This window comes from Pristiophorus japonicus, chromosome 1, assembly GCF_044704955.1.
Source record: "Pristiophorus japonicus isolate sPriJap1 chromosome 1, sPriJap1.hap1, whole genome shotgun sequence".
Taxonomy (NCBI): domain Eukaryota; kingdom Metazoa; phylum Chordata; class Chondrichthyes; family Pristiophoridae; genus Pristiophorus; species Pristiophorus japonicus.
The window spans coordinates 338429810-338444163 of record NC_091977.1 but is presented as its reverse complement, the minus strand read 5'-3'; the positions used below and the strand labels follow the sequence as shown (position 1 = coordinate 338444163).

At 45.1% G+C, this 14354-nt stretch overlaps 1 protein-coding gene across 2 annotated transcripts in view; it reads left to right on the top strand.

Moving 5' to 3' along the window:
* Positions 1 to 14354, top strand: part of itga9 (integrin, alpha 9) — a 499978-nt gene that overhangs the window by 469986 nt on the left and 15638 nt on the right. For both annotated transcript variants that reach the window (XM_070889429.1, XM_070889419.1), the window contains one exon: positions 9012 to 9131. In XM_070889429.1, the coding sequence (XP_070745530.1) occupies positions 9012 to 9131 (120 nt within the window). The remainder of the gene's footprint in view (positions 1 to 9011; positions 9132 to 14354) is intronic.

Here is a 14354-nt window from a genome sequence, read left to right as displayed (position 1 = left end):
GAAGACTTGGCCTTGAATCCCCCTGGGTAATGGATTCAATATACACATATATACATATATGGAACACATTGGCAATCAGGTTATACACCGACAGCCACTTCAGGCATAAAACAGATCTGAACCAAATCAAACTACCGAATAATATTAGCAGGCCGATTTTAACCTTTCGTGGTGGCAAAAGATGGGTGTTAGTGGATCAGTGAGAAAATGAAAGGGATGGTGCACAACGGGCAGCCAGTTTTCTTCTGCCCATTTTCCATCACTATTGAAAGCTAAAATCAGCCCTAGTATCTCTGGCTAACATATTTCGGGAGTGATTATAAGGTAGTAATCAAATGGAGTGCTTTAGGCAAGGGTCATAATTTACTTCTCTTCACTCCAGTCATTTGATCTCATTTGATTACTGTTTTGGAATCACTCCGAACAGTCTACTATATCCTACTTCCTACTAACTCAGTCTTTTGGTGTTATGCTAAATTAATTTAGCAAGGACTGCAGAAAAAGTGCGCGAAAATGTGCTTTTCATGCTTTAACAATTTGATTACTCTCTCAATCCCTCTTCTACGCTGATTAAGTTGAGAGGTGGATTTGGTGTAAGAAGTCCGGTCTGTTTCAGAGCTGCTGGTTATACAATCCTTTTCTGGTAATTTTTGCTGAGCTAGCAAAGTTTGTCAGCAGCAAAGCTGGCGAGCACCAATCCCTTTGATGTTTTATATGTATCCGAATTAGCACATATGCTGGATCAGCATGCCGGCTAAAGGGCTCAGCTGCTGTTGTTCCATGTATTAATACACTAGTAAAATGCAGTACAGGTGTTGTGATCGTAGGAGGTTGCACCCTCCCTTCCTGAATGTTTTGTTGCAGGTCTAGTTTGAGCACAGTCACTCTTGCACTGACTACAATTTCTGCCCAATCCCAGTGCATTCACATTGTTCTCCCTGTAAGTATCGGCAGCTGGTCCAAGAAGGGGTTTAACAAGTTCCTGGTTGGGCAGTTCCCTCTATATCTCCAGCTATTAGCCTTCCCAAGACCAGCCTACTCTTCTTAAATGCTGTTCTTTATTATACGTTAAAAAATATGCAACATCTGAATAACTTAAAGCCACAGCTGGCCATCAGAAACACTATATACACAAGCTTAGTGCCTGCGTACAATCTTCATGTAAATATCTTTCCAAACGGCAGAAACTGCGAGGCAGTGAGGCTGCTACTGGACCCAGCCAGGTGCAGGATTGGAGCTGTGATGTTGTGGGATATCTCTGATATGGAAGCCTTGCACTATCTACCCTTTTCTATTTTTGTTCCATCCATCTGGATTGCTTTAATCCTGTTGGGAATAATTCCCTTTAAGACCATCACCTGGTCCCATTCCCCCATTTTCTCCTCTCTGCTCCCCTTGTCATTGACTCATACATTCCACAGTTAATACCACCTCTCCAGTACCTTGACCAAGTTGTCATTTTTCATGTGTGAGCCCAGATAGTGGGTGTCACACCAGAGACATCATAGCCAGTCCCAGTCATGTCCTCAGCACACATTCTCTTCAGCATGGGTCTCTCGATACTGTAGGTTCTTTCCCACTCTCTAGCTTAAGGATATTGTGGCTGATTGTAGCCACCTCTCCAACCGCCAACATTAGTCTTAGAGACATGTCTAGCTCAACAGTACTGTGAATCAAGCCTGGGTCACTCTGGTGTGTATACTTCACTTGTGAGAGGTGGGGCAATTACACAATTTGACGCTTCCAGTGGGGAGCTGTACTTGTAGGGAGTTTCCTGATTGCTGCTCCCTGCTGGAACCACCTTTGTAATGCGTATTTTATATTGGCCCGGATTTTGTGGTCAGTGGCGAAGTGATGGTGCTCGCCGCTGACCTCAAAGAACGTTGCCCACAAAGATATAGCGATCTCTGTGGCATCAGTTTCACCTCTTCCAGCGTTAATTAGAATCTGGTGCCAAGTCTAGGGTTCTGCAGCATCCAGAAACAGTGATGTCATCAAGCAGGCTAAGCAATCATTCACGTTGAAGAATTCCTACAGACAGCAAACCAGTAAGTAAAATGCACTGAGTTTCCTTTTGCAGAGAGTGAAATAAAGATCGGGACATACAATGGGATTAAGATTGAAGCTGAAATATCATTAAAAAACTTTTTTTTTTAATTATTAAAAATCATGGAACTTTTCTCATAATGGAAAAGTTTGACATTCCACAAATATAAAATTAGTTTTTCAGGGGAAGAACGGTTGTTCAGCAGTAATTGTGACTGAGTACGCCATTATAAATCCCAGTTACACCTCATTCAACAAGGCTTAACTTTTTTTAGGGGTTTTTAGAGTGATACTCCAATGTAAAAGTTTTCGTCAGTTCAGTGATTTCAATTGATTGCTGGCTTCCGGGAGTTGAACAGCAGCCCTGTGGAGGAGTAGGGAATGACTGACAGTAACTTCTGGATTTCTACATTTAACTGTGCATGTGCGTACTCTCGCAGTTGCTGTCAGATTCACAGAGTAATGACGGCAAACATTGACAGTTTTGCTATCACTACAACCTCAAATTCCGGGCCTCTATTTTTTTCATGGAATGTGGATGACTCTGGGAAGGCTGCATTAGATGCCCTGAAAAGGTGATAGTGGGCCTTCTACATGAACCACTGTAGACTTTATGGTGATGGTGCTACCACAAGGTGTTAGATAGGGAATTCCAGAATTTCACATGCCATGCTGCAAATTTTCAAATGTGTTGCAGAAGCATGAAGTAGGGGTCTGATAAACTGCTGGTTATGGTACTGTAATAGCAACCCAGCGATCATGAGTATAAAATCCCACTATAGCAAGTTGTGAAATTGAATTCAGTTAATTAAGTAATTTGTAGACTATTACCAGAAACAATTACCAGATCATTGTGAAAACCCAACTGATTTGCTAATGTCCTTCAGGGCTGACCTAGACATCATTTTATTCCCACACTGCGTGGCTGACTCTTAATAACTTTTGAAGTTGCCTAGCAAACCAGTCAGTGATAAGAGCAATCGCCGTTAAGAAAGTGGCCCACCATCAACTGCTCAAGGCAAGCCACCCACATCCTGAGAACAAATTTTAAAAAGTACTTTTTGAAGTGTAGCCACTGTTGTCATGCAGGGAAAAGTGGCAGCCAATGCACATAGGAAGATCCTACAAATATCCATGAGAGAATTGCCTACCTAATTTGTTTTAATAATGTTGATTGAGGGATAATTGATGGCCAGGACACCAGGAGAACTCCTCTGCTCTTCTTTGAATAGTGCCATGTTTTTTTTTACATTCACCTGAGGGAGTACAAGACCTCAGTTTAACATATGAAAGACAACATCTCCCTGTCAACCTAAATTATTTGCTCAAATCTGTGGAGTGCAGCATAAACCCACAACACTCTGACTCAGAGGCAAGAGTGCTACCACTGAGCTACGATGCCACGTAATTTAAATGAATGGCAATTAGATACAGGTCACAAGAACTATGCATCTCTTTATAAGCACAAAGTGCTGCCACTTAATAATGCATTTGTGAAGGACTCAAATCATGTTCCTTAACTCAATGCCTTGATTTAAAAATTCGCACCCTTGTGTTCAAATCCCTCCATAACCTTGCCCCTTCCTATCTCTGTAGCACCCTTCAACCCATAACCGTCCAAGATCTCTGCGCTCCTCCAATTCTGACCTCTTGCGCATCCCCAATTTTCATTGTTCCACCATTGACGGCTGTGCTTTAAGTTGCTTAGGCCTTAAGCTCTAGAATTCCCTCCCTAAACTTTTTCGCCTCTCTACCTTGCTCTCTTCCTTTAAGTTTCTCCTTAAAACTTACTTCTTTGACCAAGCTTTTGGTCACCTATCCTAATACTTCTTTATGTGGTTTGGTATCAAATTTTGTCTGATAACGCTCCTGTGAAGCGCCATGGGATGTTTTCACTATGTTAAAGGCGCTATATAAATACAAGTTGTTGTTGCCGTTAAGTTCAGCATAGGCAGGAAAAATGTGCGAGTGAACTTGACAGATCTACCACATGTCCTTTATTAGGAGTGTGTTCAGACATTGGGTTGAAAAATGTATGTTCAAATGGAATTACAATCTGTGTCATACTTGCTGGTCATAAATGTGACTCCCAACAGATCCCCAATGTTGAGAGCTCTGGAATAAGTAAGACGTGACCTTTGCATGTGCAAAAAACCTGCCCAAGTCCTGTGCAGAGGTTAGATGTCAGAGATCAACAGTTTCCAGCACATATCCGCTCACTGAGAAAGGAGCAGTCAAAATGGAATTTTAAAGTGTGTTGTTAAACAGCTTTAAATTAGTGGAAGTAATTGTATCTGTAAAGTTTCTGAGATAGCAGCGACTATTTTTAAGTCTGTCCAGCAATTTGCACCTCTATTTCGAAAGTTGATTTTTTTTTAGAGGAGAAGTCACTAAGGTATCTCCAGAGTTGAGAATATTTAGTTATGAGGGGAGACAAGAGAAATTGGGGCTCCTTTAATAGAACAAAGTTTGAAAGGAGCTGTGACAGAGAAGTTCAAAATTTCAAATTATAAAAGACTATTTCCATTGGTTGGTGAGTCGGTAACTAGAGGCTAAGGGGCTGAAATTGCCCACTGCCTGAAACTGGGCGCACCTACCTATTTTTAAGGGTCCTGCCCACCCCAACGCATGGAGCGGACAATCCGGAGAAATTCAGCTCTTTTAATTTTTCTTTGTATCGGAGCGGAAGTGGTGTCATCAGCGGGGCGGAAGTGCGGGTGGGTCGGAGTGGCCGTCGCTCCGATTCATCAGCGCGTTGCTGACGCGTCACAACTTCCTTCCCCTTCAGTTAAAGGGGAGGGCCGCTGCGAACAGTACAGCCACTTTATAGTCAGCCACTAAAACACTGGGCCACCAGGGAGGGTTTCGGCTGGGCCAGTGGCACGGTACCCAAGAGGTTGTGCCGGGCTGCCTGTTGGTGGCCCAGCCGAGCCCGTGAACACCATTGTCAGGCCGACCTGGCAGTTGACCGACAATTAAAATAAAATGGCAGCCGTGACAGTGCACCCTTCCCTTTAAGGGTGGACGCGTGCCCAGCCACAAGAAGGTTCCCACCGAGAAAAACTGTCGGGGGGCACTGACAGGAGGCGGCGCCGCTCTCGCGGGGCAATTTCCAAAAGGGGTTTGCGCCGGCTGGTAGGGGGTCGGCGCGTGCACGACGCGGCGGGAAAACAGATGGGGTGCTCCCGTACACTGCTTCAAAAATAAAGGAGGGCAATTTACAAATTGGCGGCCCCTCTGCGCCAACCGAGTGGTGATTCCTTACCAACACGTGGCCATCTCTTTGAGCAATTTCGGCCCCTATATGTTTAAGATCACTACCAAAGAATGAAGGGCAATGTTAGGAGAAATGTATTTATGCAGAGCACTGGTTAATTAAATTTCTTTAGGGGAGGAAACATGCTGTCTGGTCTTTTTGTGACTCCAGTCCCACACCAATGTGGTTGACACTTAACTGCCCACTAAAGTGGCCAAACAAGCTACTCAATCACGGCAATTACATAGGCTATACAGCACAGAATCAGGGCAATCAGGCAATAAATGCCAGACTTGCCAATGATGTCCACATCCTTAGAATAATTAAAGCATTTTGGGGCCGAAATTGCCCCCTTCTTTAAGGCTTGTTACCTCTAAGAGACGGTAACGGGGTGGTAAGGCCTTTCTGACCGGAAGCAGGCGGATGGTGCGACCCATGCAGTCGGTCCGACAATGGCGGCCACAGGTTCGGCCGGGCCGCCAACAGGAAGCCCGGCACCCTCTCTTGGGTGCCAGACTGCTGGCCTAGTGGCCCAGTGGGCGCCAAGAAGGCCTTGCTAAGCCTCGCAGCACCCCACCCCTTTAAGTGAAGGGGAGTGACATTGCTACGTGTCGGTGTGACGCGGCACGTTGAAATCATCAGCGTCGCGCTGAAGTGCTCAGTGCGGCGCTGATATCACCGCCCGCCTTCTGCCCTGCTCCCGACTCACTTCTGCCTCTCTGCCGCCCCCAAAACTGCCCCGATGATTTCTTAAAAGTAAAGAGGGTAATTTGCCTCTATTCCCGCCCCATCGATTCGGGCGGGAATTTAACAGATAATTTGAATTATCCGCCCCAAACGGGGCCGAGGGCAATTTCGCCCCCTTTGATTTGAAACATGGCTGTCCTACCAGAATCAGTGGTGGAAGTAGAATCCATAATAGGTTTTGAAAAGGGAAGTGGAAAAATAAAAGTTTAAAGAGGGCTGGGGAATGGGACAATATGGCTAACTTTTTCAGAGCTGGTATAGATAGATATGATGGGCCAAATGGCCTCCTCCTGTACTGTAAATGATTCTGTTCTGCAACTTACTATCAAAACGATGCTAACATGGCGCCTCTGGGAATTGTATTCCAGAGTGCCGCTATCACTGTATTCAAGGGATATTATTGATGTTTTAGGAAGTTTCCCTGAATTAGTGCCTGGACCAGCTTATGTGAAAACTCTGCCACTGCATTGGCTGTAGCAGTAAGTTGCCTCTGCAGCAGACAGTGGGCTAAATGACTGCTTTTGTCCTTCCCAATGCAGTACTAACACTGCCTAACGTGAGTTCTGGTACAGCCATGATGATTTTCTATTGGTTAAAATGAAACAATAGAAAACTGTGGGGGGACCACATGTTGGAATTCCGGCACATAAAGTTCTGCAACATTTTCATTAAGCTTCAAATTTAACAATCTGTGCCGCACTGACACCCAACCTAACCCCTGGCCGTAGACATATCTCAAATCCTGGGAGCGGGGCTCACTGGCGTGAGCAGGTGGACTATTGACCCCTGCAAGGAAGCATCTGCTGTACTTGCCCCGATCTGCCCGATTAAGGTGAAACAACCCACAACCTCTCCACCTGAGGCCCCCCACCCAAAGGAAAAACGGAACTTTTTGGAACCTTTGGCTGTAAAAGAAGCCACATGGCCTTCAGACAAGTTAATCAATCCCTTCCCCCTGGGATTGATTACCTTGGTCTAGATAAGGCTTCATACCTTTAAGATGGCCTCAAACCAACTTAAACCAACTCTCAACTGGCAGAATGCCATCATAATCAGACTCTGACCCAAATTCAGCCAGCCGGTACAGAAATCAGGCGTTGTGTTGTCTCCAGGCGCAAAATTTTAAAGTGAATGAATTTTCAGCTGCAAGTATGATCGTTTACATGAGTCATGTAGCTGAACCTTTTTACTAACCCAATCATTTGTTTTACAAGAGACCTAGGGCCCAAAATTCATCGACATATCACCCGCTTACCACCGAAAAATACAAGTTTCGTCAAAAAACAGGTACATACCGCCGACATACCGCTCAACGGAAGATTCATGAGTGACATAACGCCGAGTGGTTTGCACACCGCCTGGCCATGTAGAACCGCCCACATACCACCCAAAAGTGCAAGTTTCATGACACACCGCCGACATACCGCCGGACCTGCATACCGTCCTGCGGAAACATAGAAACATAGGAAATAGGAGCAGTAGTAGGTCATTCGGCCCTTCGAGTCTGCACTGCCATTCAATATGATCATGGCTGATCCTCTATCTCAACACCATATACCCCTTGATGCCTTTTGTTTCTAGAAATCTATCTATCTCCCTCTTAAATATATTCAGTGACTTGGCCTCCACAGCCTTCTGTGGTAGAGAATTCCACTGGTTTACCACCCTCTGAGTGAAAACATTTCTCCTCATCTCACTCCTAAATTTCCTACCCCATAGCCTGAGACTGTGACCCCTTGTTCTAGACTTCCCAGCCAGGGAAAACATCCTCCCCACATCCAGTCTATCCCACCCAGTCAGAATTTTATACGTTTCAATGAGATCCCCTCCCATTCTAAACTCTAGTGAATACAGGCCTAGTCGACCCAATCTCTCCACATACGACAGTCCTGCCATCCCAGGAATAAGTCTGGTGAACCTTCGCTGCACTCCCTCTATGGCAAGTATATCCTTTCTTAGGTAAGGAGACCATAACTGCACACAATACTCCTGGTGCGGTCTCACCAAGGCTCTGTATAACTGTAGTATGACATCCTTGCTCCTGTACTCAAATCCTCTTGCAGTGAAGGCCAACATACCATTTGCCTTCCTGACTGCTTGCTACATCTGCATGTTTGCTTTCAATGACTGGTGTACAAGGACATCCAGTTCCCTCTGTACATCGACACTTCCCAAGCCATCACCATTTAAATAATACTTTGTACTTATGTTTTTCCTACCAAAGTGGATAACTTCACATTTAACCACATTATACTGCACCTGCCATGTGTTTGCCCACTCACTCAACCTATCTAAATCGCCTTGCAGCGTCTTTGCATCCTCCTCACAACTCACAATCCCACCTAGTTTTGTGTCGTCAGCAAACTTGGAAATATTACATTTGGTTCCCTCATCCAAATCATTTCTATATATTTTGAATAGCTGTGGCCCAAGCACTGATCCCGGTTGTACCCCACTAGTCACTGCCCGCCACCCTGAAAAAGACCCGTTTATTCCTACTCACTGTTTCCTGCTGTTAACCAATTTTCAATCCATGCCAATACATTATCCTAATCCTATGTGCTTTAATTTTGCACACTAACCTCTTATGTGGGACTTTATCAAAGGCCTTCTGAAAATCCAAATACACTACATCCACTGGTTCTCCCTTATCTAATCTATTAGTTACATCCTCCGGGTACTGCTGAAAAATAGGAGGAACTTGCCTTTGATCAACTTCGGGCCCCTTATCATTATTACTATTAGAATGGGAAAATTAAAGGAAGAGAAATGATTTGAGCTCCTGAGAAAATCTGAGGAAGTGGCTTGTTGGGTGTCAGATGAGAAGTACTTTTCTGAAAGCCGCACTGTCAGAATGAAGTGTCCTGAGGAGCTATTGGCACCGTATGTAATGTCATCCTTAATGCTGGTCAGTTGGTGCCTCTGAACCCCCGTGTGTAACGCAGCTTTTCTTTTTGTCTAGGTGGTGTTTGAAGCTTTGCACAATCTGGAGCCTCGTGGTTACGTTGTGGGATGGATCATCGCCATCAGCCTTTTTGTGGGAATCCTCATTTTCCTGTTACTTGCTGTGTTGCTTTGGAAGGTAAACTGGCCTGTGATCTCTCAGAGCAGTCTTATATTTTCCCATGGCAGCAGAAATTTACCCTTGTTTTCCCTTCCGGTGCGATCAAACTATATGATGGATTATTCATTCAGTCGTTTAAATGCTTCCTACAATATTAACACACACAGGCTGATTCCACGACCTGCGCTCATAATGGGTAATAGCATGTGTGGGCAGTGAGGCTTGCGATTTCCAGAGATGCATTCCGTGCAAGTGTTGCTCCATCCCACGAGCACTAGATTATATAATTATTCCTGAATTTGCACAGAATTTTAAATGATGGGTTTGATTCTTGAATCAAGTGCTCCTCGTGCTTTGTTGCTGCAGCCCGACTTTCTATCCATTTATTTAAATGGATCCAAATGAATTACTAAGCTGTGGTGCAAGCAAAAGAAGAAATACATTTTCATTTTTACAGTGCTTGTCACATCCTCAGATCTTCCCAAAGTGCTTTACAATCAATGAATTGTTTTTTGCATTGTAGTCACTTTTACGTAGGAAAAAGACCAATTTGTGCAAAGACAGGTTCCACAGTCAGCAACTGAAATAAGTGACTAGTTAACCTACATTTGGTGGTGTTAGCTGAGGGATTAATGTTGGCCAGGACACTGGAATAATTCTCTGTTCTTCTAATCATGCCATGGGACCTTTTACATCCAAACAGCAGACAGTTGCTGCCTCACTTTAACATCCCCAAAGCTCCATGAGAGGAGAGCGAACCAGTAAATTGTTTTGGTTCTCGGGATTTGGGCGATGCTGGCAATGCCATATTTAATGTCCATCCCGAGTTAGCCTGAGAAGCTGGTGGTGGGCTTTCTCCTTGACCTGCTGCAGCCCTTGTGATGATGCTAGGTTGGGAATTCCCATATTTTGACCCAGAAACAGTGAAGCCTAACCCAAAATATGTCCAAGAGTGTGACTTGGAGGAGAACATAGAGGTGGTGGTGTACCCATGACATTACTGCTCTTGTTCTTCTCGGTGATAGACGTCGCAGGGCTGGGAGTTGCTGTTGAAGTAACCTTGGTGAGTTGTTGCTGTGCATCCTGTAGGTCGCGCATACTGCAGTTACAGTATGCCAGTGGTGGAGGAGGTGAGTATTGATTCCAGTGGTAGGAGCGCCAATGACACAGACTACTGTATCCTGGATGGTGTCGAACTTCTTGAGTGTTGTTATGATATGGCCAGTCCAGTTAATCTTCTGGTTAATGGTGACCCCCAAAATGTTAGTGCTGAGCCGTAATACCATTGAAGGTCACGGGAAGGTGGTTGGGCTGCTTCTTGTTGAAGCTGGCCACTGCCTGGCACTAAGGTTATCTGCGACTTGTCAGCCTAGCTTGGATGCTATCTGGGTCCTGGTGTAGACTGGCATGGGCTGCTTCATTATCGGAGTGATGAAAAGGGGCAGACCAGAGCATGGCGGCCGGTGTAGTAATTCCAAAAGCTAAAGAAGTACACGCGTGAGGACAGGTATATCATGAGTGAAACATAACTTCACAAGTTATATGTGAAATGGGTTGTGCATTAGAAATAGAGCTTGAGGAGGACAATAACACTAAACTTACAGTGCACATCACAGAATCTCAGCTACCACATACCTTATCGCAACTCCCACCTTCTTGCAATCTTATGTAAAACTCTGTGGGGATCTTTGATGCCTCTTGTGCATCATTGCACTATCCTCTTCGCTCAGGGTTTATATAAAACATATGAGAGTTGAAAATACTACACTACTGTTTAGAGTATAATTCATTTTGAGCTGAAACCTTTCATTCTTTACGTTATTGTGGCTTGGTTTCTTTGTTTCTGCCACTAACTGTACTTCCTAGAGTGTTTATAGGAGATGTACAAATATTTAAGGAGTTTGTGGAGTGGATTTAGAGAGCGGTGGCCATTTTAGTTTTGATCAGTTGTAATTTGTATAAGCTTCAAGTTGGCTTTCATAAATATCAAAACACAGAAGGTGCAAACTATACGATGCCTGAATTCATGCTCTTAAGTCATACATATCTTTACGCTTTCAAACTGGAGCTGCCAAATATCCCAGCTCTGTGTATCAGGCACACGCATATCAAAGCTAGAGGGTCTCCGTTTCCTTTTCCCCACCCAATACTGCATCAGTCAACAACAACAGCAACAACTTGCAATTCTATAGCACCTTTAACATAGAAAAGCATCCCAAGGTGCTTCACAGAAGTATAATCAGGCTAAAATGGACGCTGAGCCAAAGAAGGAGATATTACGAGAGATGACCAAAAATGTGGGTTTCAAGGAGGGTCTGAATGGAAGAGAAGAAGGTGGTGGAATTTAGGGAGGGAATTCCAGAATGTGAGACCTAGACAGCTCAAACCCTTCCTCCACTCCAGGGAAAATTACATTTGTGTCCAGCAAAACTGGCTTTGTGCCAAGCAACTTTCTTCTTCCCATTTAGAGCAGTAAGAAGGTAGTTGGTGGGACTTGGGTAAGGGTTAACTAGCCTAATTTAAAGGATGTGATCACTGCAAGTTTCCTTCGCTGTACAACTGCATCTTATGAAGCAGAAGATCGGTGCGCTGAAAATGTACACAGATAAGAAAGACTAATGCTAATACTTAACTGTGTGCAAATCATATGTTGTCTTCCTGGAAAACAGCGCAGCCTCAATGACAATACCAAGAAGTCATCAGTCCATCAGTCCCCCAATCTTTGACAAATGCCACTAAACACCTTGGTCACTCACACGCTGTATAAAATGCTCCCCGAACTTGCTTCCAAACCTCCACAGCCCCACACCCGGCTGTACATATACCTCTGTCCAGCTGTGACTGTCATATCTGATACGTAATAAAAAATAAAGAAAATTGCGAGGGCCTAGATTTTCTGATTCAGTCGGTGGCAGAGTAGGCAGCCCCTGAGCATTGTTGAGCAGGCTATTGGTGAGTAAGTGCCACTGGTATATCTTGTGGGGGGAGGGGCGGTGCCAGGCCCATTTTAACTTTTCTGGAATGTTCTTGTGGCATTCCCACTGCTGCTGGATAGTTTTCCTCAGGCATGTAGGAAGGAGATGGTGTTGGGTGCCTGCTGCAGTGTATAGCATAGTCAGTGGGCATCAGGGCTCTACAAAAAAGTCTTCAAAACTCCTACATTTGACCAATACAGCCATCGATTGTACTGTAGATATAAATAACTATACAGGGGAAAAACGCAGTATTTTTGCAAGTACAGGGGTAGAGTTTCTGCTTTAAGCACAATCAGCAATCTCGGCACAAATTGAAGCGTTCGCAACTATCTTCAGCCAGAAGTGCTGAGTGGATGATTCATCTTGACCTCCTTATGGAGTCCCCACCATCACAGAAGCCAGTCTTCAGCCAATTCCATTCACTCCATGTGATATCAAGAAACGGCTGAACATACTGGATACAGCCAAGACTATGGGCCCCGACATCATCCCGGCTGTAGTGCTGAAGATTTGTGCTCCAGACCTAGCCGTGCCTCTAGCCAAGCTGTTCCAATACAGCCATAACACTGGCATCTACCCAACAATGTGGAAAACTGCCCAGGTATGTTCTGTCCACAAAAAACAGGACAAAGCCAATCCGGCCAGATACCGTCCCATCAGTCTACTCACGACCATCAGCAAAGTGATGGAAGGTGCCATCAACAGTGCTACACACCAATAACCTACTCACTAATGCTCAGTTTGGGTTCTGTTAGGATCACTCTCGGCTCCAGACCTCATTACAACCTTGGTCCAAACATGGACAAAAGAGCTGAATTCCAGAGGTGAGGTGAGAGTCACTGCCCTTGACATCAAGGCAATATTTGAGTGTTGCACCAAGGAGCCCTAGTGAAATTGAAGTCAATGGGGATCAGAAGGAAAGGTCCCCACTGGCTCGAGTCATACCTAACACAAAGGGAGATGGTTGTGGTTGTTGTACGCTAAGCATCACAGCCCCAGGACTTCACTGCAAGACTTCCTCAGGGCAGTGTCTGAGGCCTAACCATCTTCAACTGCTTCATCAATTACCTTTCCTCCATCAAAAGTGGGGATGTTTGGTGATGATTGCAGTGTTCAGTTCCATTCGCAACTCCTCAGAAAATGAAGCAGTCCATACCCACATGCAGCAAGACCTGGACAACATCGAGGCTTGGGCTGATAAGTGGCAAGTCACATTCGCGCCACACAAGTGCTAGGGCCAGGCAATGACCATCTCCAACAAGCGAGAGTCTAACCACCGGCCATTGACATTCAATGGCATTACCATCATTGAATGATCCACCATTAACATCCTGGGGGTCACCATTGATCAGAAACTGGACCAGCCACATAAATAATGTGGCTACAAGAGCAGATTAGAGGCTGGGTAGTCCATGGCGAATGACTCAACCCCTGATTCCCCAAAGCCTTTCCACCATTTACAAGGCACAAGTCAGGAGTGTGATGAAATACTCTCCCCTTGTCTGGATGAGTGCAGCTCCACCAACACTCAAGAAGTTCAACACCATCCAGGACAAAGCAGTCTGCTTGATCGGCATCCCATCCACTACCTTAAACATTCACTCCCTCCACCACCACCGCACCAGGGCTGCAGTGTGTACCATCTACAAGCTGCACTGCAGCAACTCGCCAAGGCTTCTTCAACACACCTCACAAACCCCTGAGCTCTACCACCTAGAAAGACTAGGACAGCAGGCGCATGGGAACACCATCGCCAAGTACCCCTCCAAGTAACACACCATCCTGACTTCAAAATATATCACCGTTCCTTCACCCTCGCTGGGTCAAAATTCTGGAACTCCCTACCTAACAGCATTGTGGGAGTACCTTCACCACATCTTCTGCAGCGGTTCAAGAAGGCAGCTCACCACCACCTTCTCAAAAGCAATTAGGGATGGGTCATGAATGCTGGCCTTGCCAGCGATGCCTGCATCCCATGAATAGAAAGAAAAGCTTAATTTTAAGAGTTGCTTCAAAGGCCTGCAAATGGGCACAATGAGCGGAAACTCACCATGATTAATTTGATTTGGGAGCGGAGGCTTGGTCGCTTCCAGTAGATGTGTTTTAAACCAGCCTAAAAAATCACGGAAGCTCGATTTGTGCTGAACGTAATTTGTGCTGGCTTATAAAAACATTGCGCTGGAATTCCTCGACCTTTTTGCACGGATTGATAGATTTTGGGCAAAATGTCCCCCAGTGGAAGCTTCAGGACATTATGTTGCCTACA